The sequence below is a fragment of the Anser cygnoides genome, chromosome 7, assembly GCF_040182565.1.
Source record: "Anser cygnoides isolate HZ-2024a breed goose chromosome 7, Taihu_goose_T2T_genome, whole genome shotgun sequence".
In the NCBI taxonomy this organism is placed as follows: Eukaryota; Metazoa; Chordata; class Aves; order Anseriformes; family Anatidae; genus Anser; species Anser cygnoides.
In genome coordinates, this window is record NC_089879.1 from 33,588,297 (window position 1) to 33,613,434 (window position 25,138).

Below are 25,138 nucleotides of genomic sequence, written 5' to 3' on the forward strand. Positions count from 1 at the left end.
TTCTCCAGAGCACTGTAAATCACAGCCCAGGAACAATTAGCAAATGTACTGGACCTCGGCCAAGCTCTCTATCACCATAAAACCTGGGCAGTGCCGGGCCTCTTCGAGTCCAAAGCAGTGACAGAATCTGCTGTGATGCTTACTAAACCTGTTTTCTCTCATAAATTTCCAAAATAAAATCGGCTCTGCAAGAGACTGCAAGATATTTGCCTTTCTGTGAACAGAGCCTCTGCCACTGCAACAGTTCTTTCCAGATGGAAGAGGTGCCCTTCCTCAGCCCACAGCACACCAGCCTTCAGACCATCTGCTCACACTTGCACATCAGGTATGCCCAGGTGCAAACTCAGCTTAACAAATACATATCGTGGTATGAAGGTGCCCCCTGTTTTTTCTTTTTCTTCTTTAAAACCCAACTATCGCTATTTCAGATGGCTATAGTCAACATTTTTCCATGGGTAAGCTACACCAAGACACCACCAAAGCTTTGGAAATTGCCGCCCACCAGCAGACCCCCAGAAAGCCAAAGCTCATTTAAGTCCCATTTCCATTTGCCCTAAGAGTGCTGCTCTTAATTGCTGCAGACCAGTGGTAGGCACACGCTGACAGAGGCGCAGCAGCTATCTCCTACCTGGTTTTGGTGACACAAAGACAGAAAGAGGTGCCTGAGAGCAGGGAATGGGACAGAAAAACTGGGAACAGCTGCAAGTCTCCAGTGACAGACACACTCCAATTGCAGTAGCATGGTGCTAAAATGAACGTTAGCTAAGCCTAAAGGTAGGACTTAAAACTGTACTTTGGGAGTCCTTGAAGAACTTCCCAAGCTCACAGAATATACCAGCTTCTTTGCACAACTGGCTACATATTAAATTTCTATAAAAAAAAAAAGTTAAAATTTTTTCTCTCCCTTTGAAATGGGCTACCTAAAGAGTAAAAAAAAGTACGATCCAGAATATTTTGTACAACCTTCACAAGTGAAACATTTTCATACTTGTTTGGCTCTCTGAATGGCTGTCTCCACAACAAAACTATTGTTGTTATCCACTGCTTCCCAATTTGTCTTTGGCAGAGCTATTACCAGCAAACTACATCAAGGTAATTTTAAATTACATATAAACAGCAGAGGTAGAACCGTAAGTGTTGCAGTGGTAACCTGTTAGATGCTTAAAAAAAAAAAAAACACTTTGTAATTACTTGTCATGAACTGTGAGTGAAAATGCTAATCTGAATACATGGAAGATACAAATGGCACCTAAGACCTAAGTTTGCTCACAACAGTATAAAAATGGGATCAAGGGGAAACACTTCTTGCAAGTTTAGGTTATACCTAACCGACACACACACACACACAGAGCCAACAGCTTTGTTGCAAAATTCTGAAGGCCGCAGTTGTTTGTTAAGCAGAGAATCTCAAATTATTTACGAATAAATGATATTCACATGACCTCAGTTGAACCTTACAGGGGAAAAGAAATTACCAGCAAATTAATTTGAGTCTGGTTTCAACCTAGTATCATATAGGCAGAAATGGATGCATTAGAATTTCAATATTAGGAGTACACAGAATGTTATGAGATTAATTAAGGAAGTCCTGAAATGCTAAACATTCGCATAGAAGTCCACAAACCCATTCAGCAGAAAGCTTTTGTGTGAGGGAACCTGAGCCCACATGGGATCTCCCATCAGAGATAGCAAGTATTACCACAGTGTAATAATAATAATGAATTCTGGCTTGACGATAAAGAGTGAATTCATTCAGGAAAGAGACCAAGAAATTACTGATTTTTATCTGAACCACTGCCTCTTTGAGGATGAAGTATTAAAAATAGGTATATCACAGTAACTATTTGATGGCATATGTGGTGTAACAAAAATAAAATCCTCTCCTCTCCCAAAGATTGTTCAAAGCCTATCATGCTGAAAAAGATTTCAACCATTAGTTAATTTAACAGAATTGAAACTACCTGCTACTAGTACACTCATCTTAAGAAAGTTTAACTCCACACCGTCAAACCAAGCTGGCCAGACACGATAAGGCATTCCCAAAGGAAGCAAATTACACTGTCTGCGCCTACCTCACAGAAAATCACTCAGTAGTTACCAGCATTCAGAAAGTATCTAACACTGCTTGGCCAGAAAGTTGCTCTTACTGAGGGGTCTACTGGCAGTCTCAGCATGCCAAAACAGCTCAAGTAAGGGAAGATCTGGATGAAGCTCTATTCTGAAGATTTGTTCCAGATCTAGAGAGAAGCAGAAAAATCTGAGATGCCTTCATGCACGAACAGGTGATTTGAACAAAGGAGTAAGCTACTCTAGTGGCATCAGCTAGTGCAGCAAACCTAGAGAATGCAAAACTCATGCCCAGTAACAGGTGATCTTTGCGCCTTTTAGTGGAAGACTTGCCGACAGCAAAATTGAGGCAACAGCCCACAGTAATGCCAACGCAGAAACACATTCAGAGACATCCACTGGAGTTCCTTCTTCCACAGCAGTCCACTAGAACTAAGACAAAACACTTACAAGGAAAGAATACTCAGTAACTGGCAATAAAATACTTTATTAGCTGGACAGATTTGCAGTATGGATAAAATATACTGAAATACAAAGTCCTCCCGGATATCATGTAGAAAAATCACAATCCATACTTCTACATCTTATTTACATACATTTGCAAATGTGTTCAATAAATTGAAAGAGGTCATATTTGCATTTTTTCTTCTCTTAAAAGCACATTTAGTGTAGTCCAATGCCTTGGTTTCTTCAATAGAAAATTGCACAACTACCATATTATTTCCATTTGCCCTGAACTCTGATGAAGTTTTACACATCCTTCTCTCCCTCACTAGATCCTTTCAAGCTTGACTTCTGCATTTTTTTCTCCCTTTGTCCCAGTATTCGATAAATTTTCTTCTTAGCCTCCTTTTGCCTCTTCAATTTTTGTTCCTCCTCCTTCTGCTTAACTTTAAGATATTCTTTAACCTGCTGTCGATGTTTTACTCTGGCTTTCTTTATCTTGTAGTTATTCACTGTACTCAAAGCGTTGAGTAAGGCCGATATCTAAAACACAAAAAAAAAAAATCAATAGAAAGTTCAGTTTTGGAGCAAGAAACAGCTGAACTGCAGCTGACAACCATATAATGAATCAGAGATTAAGGGCAAATTCCTAACAATTTTTGCACCTGTTCCCTAATGTCTGAAGTGGTTTAATGTAATCCATCTTGTTGGGAAGTTAATCAAAGATGTAATTTTTGTGTACTCTGATTTTGGTTTGATACTATCTACAAGGCTGTGCTTAAATGCTACTATAAAACACAAACTGAAGTTCAGATCTTCTTGCCTGTGAAAGCACTCTGCAATTCTCAGTTTCTGAAGTAGAGTATTTGCTTCAAGTCCCATCTTGGTTAATAACACATAATAATGACAAGACACTCAAAATACTGCAACTATCAGTTTAAGTCACTCCTACTATGAGAGCACTATATCCAACCGAAATACCTTGAAAATAATATGACGAGGACAGAAGTCATATTCAGGTTTCAGGGGAAATAGCTTAATAAACAGACACTATCCACTCAGAGCCATTTCTATTTCCGTACCATGTGCCAAACAGACAAAAATTGCAGTGATAAGTTTTCACTAGGAGCATAGGTATCTTTAGCGTTAGCAATACATTCAAATGTAAAAACAATAGTTAGAAATGGTCTAAGCAACACATTTACCAGTAGGGAATCCGTGTTTCAGAATAGGTGATAATTACCTTCTTTTCATGAGGCTCCCTGATAACAGCTGGTCTCCACTGGTCTTTTGGAGTCTTGCCTTTCTTCTCAAGGTTCTTAGGCTTGTTCTTAAATGGCAGTGCTTTCTGCAGTGCTTTAGGAATATGGAGCTTATTGAAATGCCTTTTCTCCCTCACGATAGGCTAAAAGAATGGATATAGAACATACGTAAGATGCGTGACCCTAAGAAGTTTTCATTTTATTTTCCAACATTCCGGGGGAAAAAAAAGAAAACAAGTTCTCCACACTCTAGCACCAAACTGTGAATGAAAACTTCACTCCTACTTTACCATCCAGATTACTTTATAAACTCTCACTGATAAAAAACAATGTGCTTTCCACTGCTTCACTTCTGTCTCATACCAGGAAAGACTGTGCATAAAAACATTAAATCACATGTTCATACATATGCATATATGTGTTTATCCTGGTCTCAGTTTGCACAGGCCTAAGCCAGAGTGCAGATTGGACTGTGATCACTGGCTTAAAAAAAAAAAAAACAAAACATGTTGTATCAAATATACCTTATAGAGGGAATCTTTGTTTTGTTTCAATTTGATGCCTCGCTCGTGCCTCAGCTGGCCTGTTGTCTTCATTCCTCTCCAAGTATCTTTCTCACCTGCTGGCTTCAGCAAGGATGTTACAGGGTTATAAAATTTTGGGATAGAAACAGGATACCAAGTCCTCACAAAGACAATATCTGAAAGAAAATAAAAATATCACTTAGCTCTGGCAACATAGTTCATCGCATCCGTATTTTAAGAAAATATTGCCTGAACAGAACATATAACTAACATCTAGACCACATGCTAGTATTGTATTTGGCACATACACCAAATCTCTTCAAATTTAGGCAGAAACCATGTAATTATTTGTACACCTGGATTCCGCAAAATGCCATTAAGTCATGAGGACTGTATATTCCTGAAGAGCAGCCAGCTGAATACCACCCTACTTATTCCTATTCAATTAAGGAACTAGCACAAGAGTTCATATGCCTATCTGTGCCTGTACTACGACCAATAAAAAGGATTTGCCTAACCTCTGCTTATTTTTTTTATAAAAGAACTAACCTGCTTTTGTTTTGTACTGTCCATAATTTCGCTGTGTTTAGGACAACAGAAGTCATATAAACCTAGATAAACACAAACTCACGTTCTCAACATCACAGTGACACTCAGCAAATACAGGAGATCACTAACCCCTATTCCCTGCTTAATTTCCCCAAAACATTAGGGGAAAAAAAAATTTAACCAGTTACAATGCCACCCACTGAATTTCTCAGAGAAAAAAAAACATCCTTCTAGCATTTGCACCACTAAATACAATTCACATTCATGGAGGAAAGCATACCATACTGTGTAAAACACTTCAAAACACTCAGAGAAATAAATCTCCAAGACAAACCTTTTCATCTGTATACTGTAAGACTTCCAAGTATAACTGAAAGAAATCCAACATAAACGTACTTCTTTTTTTTATTATTTCATTCTGCATCTCAGCAGATTTCATGCTTTGTGAATTCACATCTCAATTATCAGATTCCAGAGACTGAGACGCTGCATTTCAATCTGTGAAGCAGGATGAAAGTCGTGTGATAACAGCCCCTTATCAATCTTACATGGAAAGTGCAACTTACCGCTCATCAGCAACTTGTCTTCAAATGTTGCTCTAAAAGCACCTGCTGGAGCTCGGAGGGCCTTTTTGATCTGTCCTCGGATACCACTCACAGTACGAATTGCTGCACCTTCAAATTTAGCCACTTCCAACTGAGAGTTAAACATTCCCTGAAAGCGTGAATTACCCACTATTATTCAAGATGCTAAGTTTATTTCTGTGACCTATGTAGGCCACAAAAACAGAAGTAATCCTCACAAACATCTGATGAAGAAACACGAAGAACAGAGTACTGTCTTGATACCACAAGTACTGAGCATACCAAAAACCTACTGAACTGACTTCAATTTACTAGAAGTCATCTCCTTGGAGTCATACATCAGAGGCAATGTTTTTAGCATTAAATACATACATTTAAAACTCTAAAACTGAGCATAATTGAGAGAATCTGTCCAGTTCTCTTTTTGAAAGTGATTTGCTGGAAAATAACAAACCTTAAAAGCAAGTAAACTGCCTCAACTTGCTAGCTGTGAGACTAATGCAGCTCTGCAAGACTTGTGCTTCTCCTTGCATAAACCACAGGGAAATCCAGGAAAATTCTGTGTATGCTTAATGCAAATACTTGAGTGCTTGGCTGTTAGAATCAGTCCTTAGTTGCTTAATGCCCTAAATGCAGAATAACCTAATTTCTTCCTCAGAGCCTAACTAATGAGAGCTGGAGGGTCAGTCAAAATTCACTTCTGCAACATTTTCCGCCCCAAACTTTTTTATAACTGTAGTTGTGAAGTCCTAAAGTACTGCTAGAAGCCATTCTTGACCCCAGAGCTGAAATTCAGTGGGATCAAGCTGCTTGAATGACACTGTGGATAGGTTCACATTCTCCAAAGTTGTCTACCACTACAGCAAGCTAACCAGTGGGTTTGAGGAAGAAGTAAAAATAAACTAAAAAGAACGAAACAAAACAACAACAAAACCCACACCGAGTGTCAGCCAGGTGGCTGTTCCAGAAATCTTGTCTGGTTAACAATAATAATTGATATTTGTTGTCTAGTACTTTTAGAGACACTGTGCAATGATTATGGAGAACTTCTGCCTAAGGAAAGACAAATGAACGTATGCCCAAGTTGCACTCCTTCCTAACACTGCTGAATAGTTTTATAGTACATACATACCTTAATAAAAGAAGTGTTCTTGTAAATTTTGAATGGAAAGCCAGTTAGCTTTAATTTCTTCACAACAGTTATGGATTTGTCTAAATCAAGCACAACTCCTGTGGCAGCTATCCGGAAATCAGGCTGAAACACACAGAGATAAAAAGACATGGCTGAACCGCATTTATCACATAGCAATACATATATTTACTAAATAGTGAATAAACAATTTCATTGATACAAGTACATTGCTTTTTAGAGTTTTGAATTCAGAATTTATAACGTTTACAGGAATAGCTCAGGATGACAAATACAAGCTAACTTCATACAGACTAGTTAAGATACCGCTGACACAACATTCCTGCCATTCACTAATGAGATTCTCAGAGCTTCCATTCTAATTATCTTGGAAGCAACCTGGAAGTCCTTGTTATCTTTCTGTTTTTTCTCTGTAAAACAGAACCTTGCTCAAAATCTCAAAGGAAAAGAGTCATGCACTGCTGTAAATCACTATTATGTTATAGACACATGACGAGAATAACCTTCTAATACTTGTAACACATTGTCTGTGCAACAGGACTTATACAAGGTGTATTTAAGAAAGATAATCACTACTGTTACCCTTATTACAACGCCACTCAAAAAACCTTTGTATGCTGTCTGTAATCATTGATCTCTATATGGGTAACATATGCAAAAAAAGATCATATTTGATCAATACTGCTTGAACATTATTTACAAGAATTCAAATACTCATAAAAACCCTATTGATATACAGAAAAATCACATAAAGGACAAACTTTTTCAACAGAAATATCAGAATCTCTGAATTTAAAAAGGTTTTTAAAATTATCTAAATACTGAATACCTGAAAAACAAGTAGGCATAAACCCTTCCATGGAAAACAGTATAACAGCGTTTATCATTTTCAGTATAGCAGATAAAAATTGTTGTAGGGAAAAAAAAAGCCTCAGTCTAACTTCCTGTCTCATCACAATACATCTTTCAAAAGATGAGTCCACCCACCTGCTAAGGTCCTACAGTATCACTGTTTTACAACACGTAAATCTTCCTCCCTGAATCCATTTATTATGAAAATATAAATCCTATGGAAATTGACACTTTGTTTTAACAGACCTACCGTTGTGCCACTGACAGACTGAACTGCCAAAAATCCTGTCCCCTGAGGAGTGATTGGCCCTACAAGAAAATTAAATAAAAAAGCATGAAGGGCTTTATTATACAACATACAGCTTCTATTGAAAGCTCAAAAAGCTTAGAAACACCAGAATAATCTCAACAAATACAACCAAGGACAGGTTAAATAAAATATTCAATCCATTACTCAAATAACCAACCCCACTAAAGTTAAAGCAATTATTTGTGCACAAATTTACTTTCATATGGAAGCATTTGTATGTCCAGCCCACGTGTGCAAATGCTCACCTTCTCTCTGCACACAGCCAAACAAATCAGGTTCCTCCTTGATACAATACAACCAAGCAGAATGCTCACAATTTGATTAAAAGCCAAATAATCCACCTCCCTTCTTTCTCTTTTAGCAACTGCCTGTTTTACTGTACAAATTTTGTTATTTTATATTCCACAGGGAACACAACTTCTTAAAGATCTTTCATCCCCAAAGTTCCCAGCTGTGTTTGCTTAAAATCTTTACAAAATTCTCAAGCTTTACAGGATGTAAGTAATTCAAGACAGTAGCTCCATAATGCCCTCACCCCAAAAAGTTGCTCCACAATGCATATGTTGTGGTGTGTACTTTAGAAGTCTGTGACGCCCATTGTGATCTTCAATGTAGAACATCGGGATAGTCTGAAATCGCCTCCACCCTAATGACAGAATTAAAGGATCACGTGTCTTAAGAATCTTCTTATACCATCGGTGCTTCTTCAGGCGCAACTAAGTAGAAGAAAAGATGAACAATGTTATAACAAGATAATCACACTGATTTGGAAAGTCAAGCCTTAATTTTCAGGAATGATTGAAAGCAGCTTCCATCTACACTAGAATTTTCTTACTCAGAAAGCTTTTATCCTTGAACACTCATTAATGCTAGGTTGACTGGAAATATAAAGCTAATCAGTATTTCACTTACTTCAAAATCATGTTTGCATTCATATATTACAACAAACAAAACAAAAGTATAAACTAGTAACTTTTCTCTAGCCACCTGTTGATAGAACATGAACCTCAGAGTACAAATCATGCCTGTGATTTAGCGATCACAATTAGTGTACCTTAATCCTGAGACCTATCTGCAGAACCCTATTATGAACGTTAAACAACAGTAACATTTTTCTTCCCGTTATGCATCTAAGCCTGTGAAACTCCAGCGTCTGCTATCATAGAGTTAATTGTATCAAAAGCAATTCCACTATTCAAGAGATTAAAACAAATACTTCTGTCTGATTACTATATCCTTAAGAAACAGAAAATAAAAAGCAACTCCAAACACAATAAAGCACATCTGTACTGAAAGAAAAAGTACTCACAGCTTTGGCTACATACCTGTACATATCCGACATTTCCTTCACTGTTGCCTAAACCTCCCAGGATAATAGGATAATGAGGGTCAAAATTCAGGACAAATTCACATGGGACATTCTCAATCTCTATTCGAACATACATCCCAGGCCGAAAGCCCTCATACTGCACTCTGGTCTCATCGTCTTGATCTTCAAATTCAGCTCGATTAAGCTACGTGTCAAAGAGAAAGTCACGTGTTTTACAAAACTCAAGTATTAACAACTTGTTCACGAGGTGCCGGTTCTATTTAAAACATGCTAAGATTTATATAAATCTCTCCTGAAAGATCTAATAGGTTTTATGACTTTTTATTCAGAACCATGAATCCTCTCTGCCACCATGAAATCCTTCCAATTTGAAATCCCAAGTGGGCCTGTTAGTCTACTTGAAAGACAGCGCCCAAGAGAAGCACATGACTGAGTCACTTCTGATACACCTTTCATAAGGGTGACTTTGGATTTTAAAAGGTACAACTGTCAAAAGTACAGTTTTGATTTAGGAACCCAATTACCTTTTAAAGATAACATCCTGATCTGTAGGTGCTGCTTGTAAGGGGACAGGGCTCCTATCTTACTCAGCAGCTTAAGAATATTTGTGTCCTCAGACACTCTGTATCCTCAAATGGGTCTTTTAAAGCTCTTCTGTGCCATGTAAATGCAGATATTGTGTAAATATTTAACAAGATATCCTTGTGAATAAGAAAAGCTTTACCATCCTACTTTAGCTCCTGATGTTCAGTGATCTTACAATGTAAGATGCCATGTTCAAGCAAACTAATTACCAATTTCATTTTTCAAGGTACTAAGATACGGCACAAATCTTGTGGCCTGAGTTTTTTTTTTTTGAAGAAGCCTTCGCACATCCCCAGTTTGAGATACTTGCCCTTCCATCCTGCAGTAGGAGCACAGCCAACTGCAGGTATGTATTTCTTAAAAAGACCTCTAGTGAAACAATTGTAAATTATTTCATATAATTTTACTGGAATTACTTGTTAACTCTTTAAGTGTTCTTAGTAAGTATGTCAGTATACCATGATCACTGATGGCACAGGCTAATACAAGAGGGTAACAATTAGTTTAATGACTATCTGGGGCAAGATTTTGTCAGAAGGGAAGACTGAAATTATTAGGAATGTAAGACAAAGTTCTTCCAAGCCAGCCAAAGAAATAAGCCACTTTTAAGTTCAGAGGATTTTATCTAGAAACAAGGCCTGGAACAAAATCAGTACCGAATTGTGAATAGTTACCCTCAAGACTCCTACTACATGTATAGAGCATCATCATCAACAATTTTTCTCAAAATCGCTTGACAGTTTGATGAGAAGACCACCATGCAAAACTAACTCATCTATTTTTAACACCGCAAAAACCACACCAAAACAATATCAGGCAAATATTTGATGCAAGTTAATATGAGAAGGATTTTCACTTCCTTCCACATAAAAAGCTTCTTCTGGGGAGAGAAGGGCATCAGGATTCCTCTCTCGTTTTTGTCGTTGTTTGGTTTATTTTTTAAGACCTGCCATGCTCGTTCCACTACTAAGTGACAAACGGATTATTGTTAAAAACTTCTAAATAGGTCAACATACATCACGTAAACTTTATCTATTCAGTGATTTAGAATATAGTTAACTAAGTAACTCAGTTTAAATTGAACTTTCATTTGTTTGGTTTGTCATGTGTGTCTCCAGCAAAGACCTTCAGGCAAACTCTGTGCAGCATTTCTGAAAACATACAGTCAGATAAATTGACAAGTTAACAGCTTGTACCTGGGCCTGTTTATGCATTTCTTCTTTAAGATCATCAAAGTACGTGGCATCCCCTTCATCATACTCTGCATCAAACATTTCTTTCAGTTTCCTTTTCTTGTCCAGCCGCTCCTTTTTCTTTTCTTCTTCCTCAGCTTCTGGTTTGGACTTTTTTCCATCATTGCCCTCCTCCTCGTTTTCAGACTGATCAAAGATAATTTAGCAAACATGTAAAAGTGTTGACTGAAAACAAGCCATTCTGATCAACATTTTTAATACAAATTAAGAAATATGTTTTCACAATGCAAATGATTGACTTATTTCTACCTAAAATGGAAATATTTTCTAAGTTACTCATAAAAGAACATGTGACTTCGGCTATGACCAAAACATTCCATAATTTTATCACATCCCTTTTCACTAAAAGGGTTCTTGACAAAACATTTATTTTAATGTCAGGGAACAGACCCTAAAATTGGCCTGTTATTCTACATCTAAAACAAGCACGTGTAGTAGAAGAGGAAAAAAAAATTGTTGATAGCATTGACTAATACTGCTCTGAGGGAAGCACTCTAGAGGCCAGAGAGGAGCAAGCTTGTTCACAAACCATTTGAACGCTGTCAAATGGATGATGTTACCCTTAATTTTATACCTATTGTAAAGACATCAAGTTGTTCAGTCTAAAAATTTTTTGATTTTTCAATCTATATTGTCACAGATGACTACAGCTCTGTTCTTGGGAGACATCCAAGTCACAGCAGAAAAGCGCATCCACCAGTCTCTTTTATACAGATGTAAGGAATCTAAGTTTCCATTGTTTGTTGTGTTTAAACAGAGCTCTATAATCTTCCACATCAGATGACACGGTATGAACAGTTGTGATAACACTCGCTTTTAAAATATTTCTCATTCTTCAGATCCAACTCTTGATTAAGCCTGACATCTATTGTTAAACAGTGAGATGACTTAATTAATCTACTCAATTAATTTTAAACAACAAATAAGTTTGAATCTGAAAATATATGATCTTTTTATAGGTTGCAGAGTCACTTATCTTTTCTTCCTTGTTCCTATTCATTTCTTTCAAGTCACAAAAATGAAATGTATTGCATAGGTTGCCTACTAGTTGATCAGAAACTCACATACACATATATATATGTTGCTCCAGAATACAGAAACACAGGTCATACCTCATCTCCTTCAGCAGCAGGCTTTCCTTTGTGCACAACACCTGTTTCAAGATCTTCAAAATCTCCATACAGTTCTTCTGCAACAAGAAATAACCATGACATCTGACACCTAAGCTGTTATATTGTCCCATAGAATTTCTCATACTTTCAGTGTTGTAGTTAGAATTACTTTGTAGATTAGTTTCAGCCCAAACGTATTTCCTTCCCATCAACAGTTTTAGAAATATGTTCTGTCTTCTCTACATTCTCAGCTGAACTCCACTGGATACTCCTTTTACCTTCTGATACCTACACTTTATGTTCAAATACATAAATAAAGCTTAATCATTCTAAATGAACACATAGACACTGCCTCACAAAATTAACTGCAACATGAATGCTCTTAGTTAATACTCTAAATGACTCAAGGCACCTAGCAGAGCAATTGAGCTTCTTTATTAAAATAAATAAATAGATAAGTAAATATAGCAGACAATTTTAAAGTTTAAAAAACTCCTAGAAGTGTCAAACCTCAATCTGCAGAAACAGTATAGACATATTACTAAATTTTTTTAAGTTTTTCCAAACATTTATAAAACCACAAACAAAAAATAATCTTAAAAAAAACCCTCAAGATAGATCTCACTTTTGAGCGAAATGCAAGCTATCAGTTTGTCTTTCCATATTAAGAGAATTTCTGTTTATTTCCACCCAGACTATCCAAAGCAATAAAACATAGATAACAAGTAGCTAAAATAATATAAACAATGTGAAGTTGGTATGATCAAGTGTTAAATAAGGACTTCATTTCCTAATTTAAAATGTGCAGCCTTTCAGAGAGCAAATTTTCAAAATGTGCTACTTGCACATTTTTACATTTAAATATATTCACATCTGTATAATACTTTATATTCCAGTTTGAAGAAAATTTCAATATATAACTAGTTCAAAACATTCTAAATGCATAACTATAAAGTTTTTTTTTTGTTTTGTTTTGTTTTTTACAACTCCTTTATCCATTAGCCATTTTTAGAAGTCTTACACATACCATCTTCCTCCAACAACTTGGCAGCATCTTTATCATCTTCCCACTTTCCTGTAACAAAGCAGTCTTTAATACTGCTCATAACCTGCAAAATAAGTGTTGATAACAGGCTTTAACTACCCAGGTCAACAACGCAAAGGTTCTCTAATTCATTTGCCTCTCCTCAACCATCTTCCCAGCTTAGAGATAATCTGATATTCTCACACACAGCTTCGTATCAAGACATCATTACCAAAACTATATAATGCCTCAGCTGAAAGCAGGAATGAGAAACCACCTCAAATCTTGCCCAAATGTCTTTACACATCATATTTTCCCTCATGATTCCCGTTTTTTTGTTTTTTACATAAACAGAAAACTATGATCCATCAGATAGTTGAGAGGCAAGCATTAAACTATCTTATTCTACCTAGGTTTCCATTCAAGTGAGAACAGACCTTGAAACCTGTTAGCTAGTAAATACATCTAATGACCTTAAGTAGCAGAATGTATGACACTCATTGTCCCTTGCATAGGTTTGTTTCAATGCCACTCCTCAATAACAACTTAGTAGTGCTTTTGAAGACATACCCAAGACATAACCATTATAAGATTTGCAAAAATAATTATCTAAGTGCATTACCTCTTCTAAGCCCCAGTCCTGAGGCTTTTCTATCAGAAATTTGGAGCAGTCAAGAGCATTAGCCTTCTCTTTGGATTCTTTGTCTGGACGTCTGACTTGAAACAAACCTCCAAGTTCATCACCTGCATCCTCACTTTCATGTTCGTCGTCCTCAACAGCTACATGAAACATAAAGACAGTGATTATATCCTCCACAGTCTATGGCTTCCATTTGTCAACCACCTCTTTTCCACCTTGTTTCACAACACTTGCAGTAGTTTGAGGGAAAAAAAAAGCAAGCTAAAAGCACCTTATATCAAAAATATCAAAGACTGAAAAAAAAGTCATGGTTCTGATCCAGTGTAAGAGTTGAACTAATAAATAAACAAGGAACAAGTCAGGTAAGCAACAGCCAGGAAGGTAACTATATGCTGTGACCATACTCTGCTTCAGTTGTGCAGTTGTTCCATATTGAAACATAATTTACTTCACAAATTTCATGTACTTACTTGAACAACCTGAAATCTAGTTCTATTTGCGTAACGGGAATCAGCAACCAAAAATAATGCCCAATAAGTAAACAGAGTGTTCTCTCAATACCATGACTAGAAACAATACCAAAATGATCTGGCAGTAAAAGCAACACTAAGCTAGTCTTTAAATCAAGGATACTGGACTTGAAAATCTGCCAGTAAATCTTTCCATTCCTGCACTGTGAGAGGTTTATAGAAGTCAAATTCTTATTTTGTATGTTCAGACAACTACTGGAAAAGTTGTGAATTACATAGGACAAATTGTATAAAAACCTATTTTATCTTTTTTTTAAGTCAGCTGGCTTATTTATTGTTTTTCCTTGACAAACACCCTTATCTCAGACATGATAATACTAAGACATGTCTAAAAGAATATTCCATTCTCTGTCACTGTGAGACAGAAATTACTGAAAACAGCCAATAAAAAGACACGCCTTTATGAAAGGCATCAATCACCATAATGGATCTGTGTAATAACTACTATACAATTATAGAAAGGACTAAAATTTTGATGTCTTGGGGAAAATAGTTATTCCGTAAAACATGAGTAACAACCCAGTAGTCTGCCAAATGAGCTCAAAATGTTATTATTGGAAAAGTAAAAACTGTCTTTATTAAAATTATCAGTGAAAATTAGTATTGGCAATTAAGTAACTCAATTAACTCCTCTCAAGCCTCCCTCTAAAAGTGCTCCAAGATTTAGACTTAGGAACTGGGTAGCAGCTAAAAGCCTAGTATATATTAAGATAGTACAAGTTTCCAGACAAATCTGTACCTGTTCCATATACAAGTTTACGAAGATTAGGGGTTGACTGTTGCTGTCTTAGAAAGGCCTGAGCTGCCTTCTGTGTGAGGTCCTCTTTCCACTTCAGTGCACCTGAAAAGGAAAAAATGCAAATTCCATCCCCAGAAAATGGCAAAACTTAGGAACTACATAAATAATTTAAATAAGGACATACCCGCCACAGGCTTAAGAAATGTAAACACAACCCAGTTTATCTTTTTTTCATACTTCATATATACACAGAAACATAAGTTGTGGCTAACAGGTTTTATCTTTTTTTTTCTCCTGATGAATGCTAATTGTAGAAGGATAAAAGCGTAAGAGATTATTAGCAATAATAACAAATTTGACTACTTTCATGATGGTACTTTTCCTGTCCAAAGAGTCACAAAATGGTTGAGGCTGGAAGGGACCTCTGGACGTTATCTTGTCCAGCCTCCCTACTCAAGTAGGGTCACCTAGAGCAGGTTACCCAGGACCACCCAAACAGCTTTTGAATCTCTCCGAGAATGGAGATTCCGCAGCCTCTCAGGGCAACATACTCAAATGCTCAGGTCAATGGTTAAAACATTTTAGTAATATTCCCCCAAGAACGGTTTATTCTTTCTAAATGTAATAGAGCGTCTTAATTTATTTTACACACATATCCAGAAAGGTTAAAGAAAAGAAGAAACGTATATAGAAACACAGGATTTTATAAAACGAATCACCTCCATTTTTGAGCAAGGAAACCTGAGACCTGCTTACTACACTGCAAATCAAAGGCTTAACAACAAATAATCTGAGGTTTCCAAACTTGAAGTTGGCCACTCAGTACATTGCTGCCCCTCCAATACATATAATATTTACTCATTACAATATCCTTTACCAATGAACCCAATAAAAAAAATCTGCATTAGAAAAATTTAACATGCGCAGTCTACCTGCAGTGTCAGCAGAAAAATCTGTTTTTTCTTCATACTCCTCTTCCTCTCTCAGTAGATTTTCAATATCATCATCTTCAGCTTCTACAGCTTCAAGTTTATTCTGTCTAGAACTATCAGCTTTCTTTATCCAAGTGTGCTGAAATTGTTTCTGATTTGACACTTCAGCTTCTAATTCATCATGTGATTGTTCTTCGTCATCTCCCTCATCAAGGGATTCAACCTCAGATTCTGATGCCTCTTCTGCTGTGCAATTTCCCGAATCTGTAGTGAGCACTGTTTTCTTTTTCAGACTGCGAGCTGACAGTTGCGATCTCGTTTCCCTATCTTCACTAGTTATTTCATATTTTTCAGAGTCAGCAACTCCTTTGCTTACGGCCTCGAATTCACTATCTGAGCTTTCATTCCTGTATGTGCCTTGCTCATCGTAATCATCTTCCTCCACCTCGTTCTCTTCAGGTGCAGTTTTTCCTTCTTCTTCAGAACTCATCTCAAGATCGTCCTCACTATCTGCAAATGCTGGCAGTTCACTCATGGATTCTTCTTTAGCCACCTCTGTTTTCAGGCGCTTAGCACTCCCAAGAGCCATCTCTTCCCCTTCGTCACTTTCTTCCTCCGCATCTTCTTCATCGTCACCATCACTTCCATCCTCAGACATGGCTTCTTCTTCTTCTTGGTCGTCTTCCTCATCACTAACTGCATCATTTTCTTTCTTCTCTTCTTCATCAAATAATGCCTTCCGACGTACTCTTCCAGTCTTCAAATCAATCTGCCTCTCTTCTTTTGGCATCACAAACCTGTTTTTTCAAAGATCACATTTGGGGGGAAGAGAGTGAAGTGCAAGGAAATTTTAGTGAAACAATTAAGCTTCATGTTAATTTTAAACCCTTTTTGTAGGAGGAATATAAAAAACACAGAGAGGTTATAGAAAACACTAGAAAGGCAACAGACTTATTTAAGTATGGTAAGCCTCTTAGTTCAAGAATACACACTACATTATAGGCACACAGAATTCTAAGAAATTTCTTAATTTGCCACTGAATGAAAACAGGTTATACAAAGAATTTCACTAAAGATTATGACTACCGCTCTCCAAAGCTCTGACAAAAAGCACAGTTGAACTTCTTAAGACTGTATCAGCAAGACATTTCTGGATGGCAGAATTATACTGCTTGCAAAACTTTCTTAACACCAATTATTTCTCAAAATATGTACTTGGCATGAGAAGTCTTCGAAGAAGAAATAAGCAATGAGCCATTTTACTAATTGTGCTCTATTAAGAATTTTTCTTAAGTTAAAACATAAAACCAGAGACTCTTTAATGTTCAAACACTACTCAAAATTCAAAACTTACTCTTGTCCCACATCTTCTGAACCTAATGGTCTGGAGTCCATGAAGAGAGAAACCTTGCTTGATGCCATCTTAACATCAATGGCTGAATGAGTGGAGATGAGGCTCTGAACTAGTTCATGATTTGGTCTCACACCCTCCTGGAAAACAAACATTTTTTTACATTTAAATTAGGATGAATAAATAAACACCTAATGAAGTCATTAATCTGCCTAAAACAGTAGAAATAGGCATTTGTAAAGAAAAAAATTCTGAAGCATTTTCAATAAACATTTTCTCAGCGTAGCAAGGTCTCACCTCTTTCAAGAATGCATGTAATATTAACCCATGAAAAATGAAAGATGGCCTCCTTCAGAGTATGTAACCACTACGGTAAATATAAGCCATCTTATGTGCTATCGACCTTTAGAAGAATACAGAGGAAAACAGCTGAAGTCAATTGTTTCATATGCAAATATACGCCAACTCTCCCTTTGACTAGTCAAATCCTTTAAGTGCTTTCCTGCAAGTACCCTACTTTACAAAGCAAGAATAATAATACCCCAGCACCAGGAGCTTCCATAAATCTTAAGTCAATGTTTTGAAAGTTTCCAAAACTAACTTCAATTACTTACTAGTAATTGATCTTTCAAATGTTTTGCACAATATTTTACAAAGAAAAATCACTAGAGTAGAAAAAGAAGTTAACCAATATATAGGGATTTTTTTTTCTTTTTAAGAAGCTTATTATTAAGCACTTAATTTTGACTCTAAAGGTGAAAACTACATTCTGTAAGAAAGGAGAATTCGTATCAACAACATTCCTTTACCTCTTCGTTTTCATGAGCGTGGCTTCCACCAAGGTCAATATACACTGCATCTTTATCATACACGATACCCCCCACTCCTGAGAGAGGGGCATAGATTAGCTTCTCTTTCTCACTTAACGAACGCTTCTTCTGTTGTTCAGGTAGAGCACAGGGGTCTGGTAGGAAACTCACATCACTCACGGTAAAGTCCCCTACACCTGGAGTGACAGACAACGAAGCAATAAGGCTTTCACAAAGTTTTAATTCTAAAATGTGTACAATTCATCACAAGGAGGTAAAGAAATATTACAGCAAGCTTTGTATCAAATATCTGATTCTTCTGTTTACCATTGAACTTAGAGAAGCTTGCATATGTTCACTGGAATATTGAAAAACTTTATGTTTGTCTAACTGTTTTTAATAAGAAAACTACTAACTCACTTTTTCTGAACAGGATTGCAAATTTAGTATTAAACCATCTCCGAATTTAAGCATTTAAATCATGCACTTAAATATTAAATTTATTCAATGAGTATGAGAAATTTTACATAAGCCAAATTTCATTTTCACTACTAGAGCTATTTTACACTACAAGCATCTTTTAAAGAGAAACACCACTGAAGATCTTTAGAAGCTGCCAATATTAACACTATAAGAAAACTGCAGAATTAAAAGCAAAACTATCTACAAGAATATATTTCTACAGAAATGTTATTATAAAAAATAATTTCCAAGAGCATAGAAAGGTGAAAAATTTTACAACGTACTGCTTAAAGATGCAAATAAATTCACAATAAAAATAACATCAGCTACACAGATCAGCACAAATACAGTTTTAAGAATCTGATAAATTACCTGGCATATGAATTTGGCTTTTATTTTTTAGGTGTGCTCCTCTTAAGTAGCCGTAAACTGATACCTTCCTGTCACATTTGGGATTGATTCGGACATCCTCTGGGTTTGTCAAATCTTCCATTCTACCCAACATTTACAAAAAATAAAATTAAGAGAATAGAACCATGGCACCAATAAGTCATGCTTTGCAAACTCTAAAAACAAAACTGGTATAAGACAAATATCATGAAGGAAAAAAAAAAATCAAAAATATTTTACAATTTTATTTTACAAGTTGCATCATGTCCAACAACATATTTCCAGAAGACATACTGACATTTCCCTAAACATATACCTCTTGCTTAACATTTTAATCATTATTTATATGCTTTCCACACACAACACTCCTCAAATCAATTCTGCTAGTAGAGGGAAAACGGGTTACCACCATAAGAATCTGAAAGATGTATTCCCTTCAGCCATGTAGTACCTTCTTTTCCTTAATAATGTCACTAAGCAACACAAAAAATACCACAGGGACAGGCAGAGGAGAAGATAGACTGATTTCAGGCAGATGAGATGGAAACTGCAACCGCTGCTTTCTACACTGCACAAAGGAGGGAACAAAAACAGCCAAGGAGGGGACGCTTGTTCTGGCTGCAGGTGAACTTAAAACCCAGCCAGAAACCCAAGTAATTTTAACAGTTAGAGTAACCTAAAACAATGTGACAAAGACTACACAATATTTTTTTCTCTTTTTCCATGTCTTTGCTTTACGTATTTCACAGGACTTTGAATGATGCTTAGCTACTTCTGTAACATTTTTTTCTAAATAATTTCAGCTTTGAAAGAAACTGTTCTAGATCCTTGTAAGAGTTTAATCATAACTGTAAGCATTCTGACAATAAAACATGAAAGGAGAGGTAATTTCTCAGGTAGGTACAGCCATCATCAAGATCACTTTCATGTTGCACATGAAGTAATTCACGAGCCCTTGTTAAACTGCTAGAGTGCTTTTACTTTTCTACAGAGATTTAATATAATCATAAACAAGGAGGATCCTTTAATTATTTTTTTTTCCTGGGTTTCAACAGGATTTACTATATACCAAAGGCCAGGCAACATGATCCAGTTCAAGTAGAAAATGAATGGCTGAACTCACGGACACAAACGTATGTTTTAATTTCCTCCAAGCCATCAAGATAATTACTAAATATCCGTTACACACATAAAGCTGACTGGTTCTAATAATATAGCCTTTTTAACTGCAAAGGTGTTTTCTATGCTGAGACTGAAGATCAGAGAAAAGCACACACCTGTCCACAAGAACATATGGGTGAGACGTTTGCCACGTAAGAGGTCGGAATTTCATAACGGAGATAAAACGCCCTAAGTTGTGAATTTCCTGCTTTTGATATTCTCCATGAACCATCCCAGACAGATAGAACAGCTTAGCACCCTAAACACATTAAAACGACACAAAAACATTAAATATCATTTTAGTACCTGCAAAACTGAAAAAGCTAATGGAATTCTAATTTGTAAGTCATAAACGTAAATTGCAATTTAAAATGGATTCCAAAAGATCAAACTAATTAGCTTATTTCAACATGAAAACTGCCCCCTAAATCTTAGGAGAAAACAATTCACAGTGAAAAAAAAAAGCTGCAAAGGTTCAATTTGTCTCCTAAATTGAACAAGCATATCCCCCTTGCATAATACCTGCGTAACAGACCTTTTTACTAGTACAACACGTTTAGTAGCTTGGGACACAGAATAATTATCCAAGTATTTCAGTAAATAGAAGATCACATTATTCGATATAATATCAAAATTTTCCATTTAGAGTATTATTAAAAGGATTTTAACAGTGCCATAATTTTTTTTTAAGTATTGCCTTATTCTTAATTCAGCCTAATTTAATGCAAAATACACAGAAAATGAATGTTGGATGTCATACCGGATATACTTCAGTCCAGAATCTGTGCTTTAACTTCTTCTTTGTCTTCTTTAATTGTTTGTTGTTCTTGAACGTATCCAGGTGGGTAAGAACTCCCATAATTTTGGGAAAGCCATGTACCTGACAAATGTTCAGGAATTCAAATGTTTCCATCTCAAATCCAAAGCTGGCATCAATGAGCATCAGAACCTGAAGACACAAGATCATCATTTCACTAGAAGACCACCATGATGCCTGTACGAGCTAATTTCAAAGACCAAGCCTTTGAATTCATAAGCTTCTTCAGAACCAAAATCTTGCAAAAGTTTTGTTATTTATTTTCATACAACCTGAAAATCAACTTGGTATTTTTAATTACAGTATGCATCTTAACTACTTCAGTAGTTCAGTTTAGGAAATAAAATCTGCTTTTCCAGTCAACCAAATCTTTGCACAGATCTCATTTGCTCACTCTCTCTAACAGAACTATAGAAGAACACAGCTGCCCTATGAATACAATAATATACACTATTATACTGAGGCTCGAACGGGTGTTTACTTGGCAAATTTTAAAAATGAAAAATTGAGCACCCTCCAATATTTGCAGGAATGCCTGATAAAATTAATAAATCCCCTCAGCTTTGGATATATTTCTCTTAGATTCACTAAGGCCTCTAAGGCAGAGTGTTTCGGTAAAGCAAGACAAACAAGCTTTCTTCACACACTGCAATACTGCTGTGCATCACTCAAATACACTGACACAGGAAACTGGCACCCAAAGTAGCATGAAAATGGAAGCAAAGCAATGTTAGGTCCTCAGCAATGAAGAACTTAAAATGCATAGCAACTGATGAAAAAGGTTGGCAAGTTATTACGTAATCTCAGCCTCCTAACAATAAGCCCAAATAGATTCTCTGTGTCACTGTGTGCATTCAGCATCTTAAACATGTCACACATACTTACTAACAGATTTTTGCAGATTTCTTTAATACTTCTCACTTCATCGAGTAGAAAACATGCAGATAGAACAGTATCTGGACTATTGCATGTACTTGAATTCAGTCAATATTTAGCTAAGGATCTCAAGCCCTAATCGGCTATGAACACTAAATGTACACAAAATAAAATTCTACATAGATACATGGACTGTGCATCAGGTCCTCAATACAAATAGACTTAATACATTTTACTAAAAGTTACAAAGGTGATTGCGTTTCACTGAAATCAACCACATGGCTGCATAGCAGCCTTCAAAGACAAACATCAGATTGCACCAAAAACACTCTTGGTGCAGTCTAGTCAAAAGAAGTACTTTCAATATGAATTATAATAAAAATGACCATCTATTGTTAACTTACCAAATCAGCAACTTTAGCCAGGTCAATCATTGTGTTAATGTCACATCCACATTCAATAATAGTTAGCCTGCGTTTTTTACCTGAAAACAAGATTAAGAAGAACCAAAAACTGAAACAGAAAGCAAATTAATTACTCCACAGCTTGCTTTTCAATTTATACTCCTTAAGTTCCTAAATAGTAACTGGCACTCACATTCTTCTCTAGCATACAGACTGACAAATATGTGAGATTGTACAAGTGCCTGTTAACAAACACTTTTATTTCTGCTAAATTTTAACCTTTTGTTTTAAAATTACCAGGTTGCATACATGGTTTCAAAGAAGTTGTCCTGATTTTTCCAAAAACAATGCTAACAGCAAAAAAGGTTGTTTTTTGTTGTTGTTGTTTTTTTTTACTTTGAAGAAAACCTCTGCTTATCCTTAGTAACCCATAGTTAGTACCGAGGACTTTATTTTACAGATACTTTTTGTCCTTTTGATATTACCAGGAAAAATACACCCTGATGCATATTTAAAAAAGAAAAAAAAAAAAGAGTAGAGGGTAAGAAAGATTTCTTAACATGCACCTCAATTAGAAGAAAGTACCCAGAGTTAATTTGACCTGACTAACCAGAGCTGTCTAATGAAACTTTAGACAACGAGAATGACAACTTTAAATAACTATTGTCTAAAGTTATCAAAGTTCAGTCCCTGCATCCCAGTAGACCAACCAAGAAGTCCAATTTAACACATTTTTCCCTTTTCCATATTTGTCAATTATTCCTTGCAAATAGCAGATCACAGAATCATAGAATGACTCACGTTAGAGAACATCTCTAAAATCATCTAGTCCTGCCTTTAACCCAGTACTGACAATTCCACCACTAAACCATGCTACGGAGTTCTACATCTACATCTTTCTTGAAGGCCTCCAGGGATGGTGACTCAACCACTTCCCTGGGCAGCCTGTTCCAATGCTGCACAGATTTATTAATTTAAATCTGTGGAGTCTACCTACACCAAACACCGCTGTCTGGGTCCAAGCAAGATCTCCCTTAAAAATTCTTTCACTGAGATGCTCCTCCTAGGACCTCAGTGATCCAACTGGTAATATGCAAGAAAAGTAAAGAAAAGAACAGGCTAGGCCAAGGGGAAATTGGGACTGAAAATTTCACAAAAAAGAAACGGAAATGACTAGGGGGTGAGATGGAGAAACATAACTAGAAATGGCTAAGCAAATTAACTCTTGGTCTAAGAAAGAAAGGTAAACAAAGATGGGACTATAAGACGGGGAACCTTAAAGAACGAGAAACGCATGTAGAGGGTAAGATAAAGCTAGAAAAAAAGCAGTTCAAGAGGGAAAAGGGAACCCAATAGAAAACAAGAACTAGGAAAAAATATTTGGGGATGGAAAAAACAGACAAAAGGCCAGAAAGAAAAAACAGAACTGGGATCCCAGCAGGGTGGAAAGAACAAGTTTAGAAGGGCAAAAGCCCTAGTCTCACTATTCTGTCACTGTTAACAAGTATGCCTGATAACACACCCAAATGATTTCTTCAACGTGACCAAGAATTATGAGAATGTGAACACGTCCTAGCTCTAAAAGAAAGACAACTAGGGAGTGTAAAATAAGCATTTCTATTTCTTTTATCTTTGTTCTCACCTGAAACAATAGTAACAGGACCCCGGATTTCAACCAATTTTTGTCTTGTGAAGTTCTTAATGAGACATTTTATTAAGGTGCTCTTTCCAACCTTGGGAGGGCCAACAACAACCACCACCACAGGAGGTGGCTCCAAAGGAGTACGGTCAACCACAGGGATGTGATGTTTTTTAGTCTTCAAATCCTGAGTTCTGAAATTTATAACAAACAAACAGAAGAAAAACGTACAATTCAGTAACATTTCTTTTTGAAAATCTTCAGCAGATGCAAAAATCCAAACATGAAGTTTCAACAAGCGCCTGGATGCTACCATCTATGTGGAACTCCAACAATCTAAAGAGCTACACAGATTTTGTTCTTTCCATTAAGAATAGCATACCTGCAGCACATAACACAGATGCAGAAAGCACTACACTGGTGACACACGTGTAAGTTACAACACAACCTTGTAAATGATGAAAGCGTCATAAGCATGCCGGTGAAAGTTACACTACGTGCATTTCTACACAAAGGAGCAAAGAAACCCCGGCCAACGTCTATTCAGCCGCCTGACTCTGCACGTTGTATAACATATATATATATATATCCCTGTTCCTTACCTATGGAAAGTCCTGGCCATCCGCACTGCGGACTGGACCGTGAAGGCTTTGGGGTTTCTTTTCCGAGCATCCTCCTCTTCCCCTATTCCGAGATCATTGAGGTAACGTTTCCTTTTCTTCTCCGCCTTCGGTCCACTGTGCTTTGCACGGTGCTTCTTCTTCTTCTCTTTCTCCTTCTCCTCCATCTTACTCGTTCAGCAGCAGCCCACAGCCAGCCAGCAGCAGGCAGACGGCTCCTGCGTGCGGCACAGGAAGCGAAGCCATCAGCCCACGTGTAACACCGCGCACCCGCGACCGCACCAGCACCCTGTGGGACCCGCTCCAGGCGCCGGCCGCCTCCCGTCCCGCCCGGCCACCCGCGGCCACCACCGGCCTCGGCGCTCCAGGGGCTGCCAGCACCGCGCGGCCACCGCAGGGCTGGGCCAGGCCGGGCCCGGCCTCCTCCGCGCCCAGCAGGCCGCGGGCCTCGGGGCGGCCGGGGCCGCTCACGGGCAGCGCCGGGCCGGGCAGGGCCGGGCCGGGCCGGGCCGCCCCTACCCGCCCGGAGCCCGGTGCCGGCCGGGGAGCGCGGCACCCACCTGCCCGCTGCCTCCGCTCCCAGCGCCGCGCTGCCGGTTCCCTTCTCCCCCGAAAACAGCGGCTGCGACCGCCGTTCCGGGCTGCCGGCGGAACCCTTTCGCCGTCGCACCGTAGGGCGGGCGGGGAGGCGGGTAGACCTGTCGGCCCGGAGGACAGGGGCA

At 37.5% G+C, this 25,138-nt stretch overlaps 1 protein-coding gene and 1 long non-coding RNA gene across 3 annotated transcripts; one reads left to right on the top strand and one right to left on the bottom strand.

Annotated features, from left to right (window-relative positions):
* Nucleotides 1-20,170, top strand: LOC125184096 (uncharacterized). The gene is made up of 3 exons (XR_007167398.2): nt 1-325; nt 9,884-10,003; nt 19,955-20,170. It is a non-coding gene; the product is annotated as an uncharacterized lncRNA (long non-coding RNA).
* Nucleotides 2,535-25,115, bottom strand: BMS1 (BMS1 ribosome biogenesis factor). 2 transcript variants are annotated; one of them, XM_048074794.2, is made up of 23 exons: nt 24,977-25,115; nt 24,399-24,634; nt 23,800-23,990; nt 22,158-22,237; nt 20,821-21,009; nt 20,177-20,319; nt 18,882-19,003; nt 18,048-18,244; nt 17,242-17,378; nt 15,888-16,684; nt 14,956-15,057; nt 13,669-13,826; nt 13,050-13,131; nt 12,023-12,096; nt 10,854-11,036; nt 9,068-9,256; nt 8,278-8,458; nt 7,683-7,741; nt 6,563-6,685; nt 5,413-5,560; nt 4,298-4,473; nt 3,755-3,916; nt 2,535-3,054 (listed from the first exon to the last, which is right to left on the bottom strand). In XM_048074794.2, exons 2-23 carry the CDS (start codon nt 24,581-24,583, stop codon nt 2,818-2,820), a joined length of 3,915 nt encoding a protein of 1,304 aa, XP_047930751.2. In that variant the 5' UTR covers nt 24,584-24,634; nt 24,977-25,115; the 3' UTR covers nt 2,535-2,817. The 2 variants fall into 2 exon arrangements, with proteins under 2 accessions (XP_047930751.2, XP_047930750.2); XM_048074793.2 differs by having other exon boundaries at nt 12,023-12,099.
* Nucleotides 25,116-25,138: the final 23 nt, after the last annotated feature.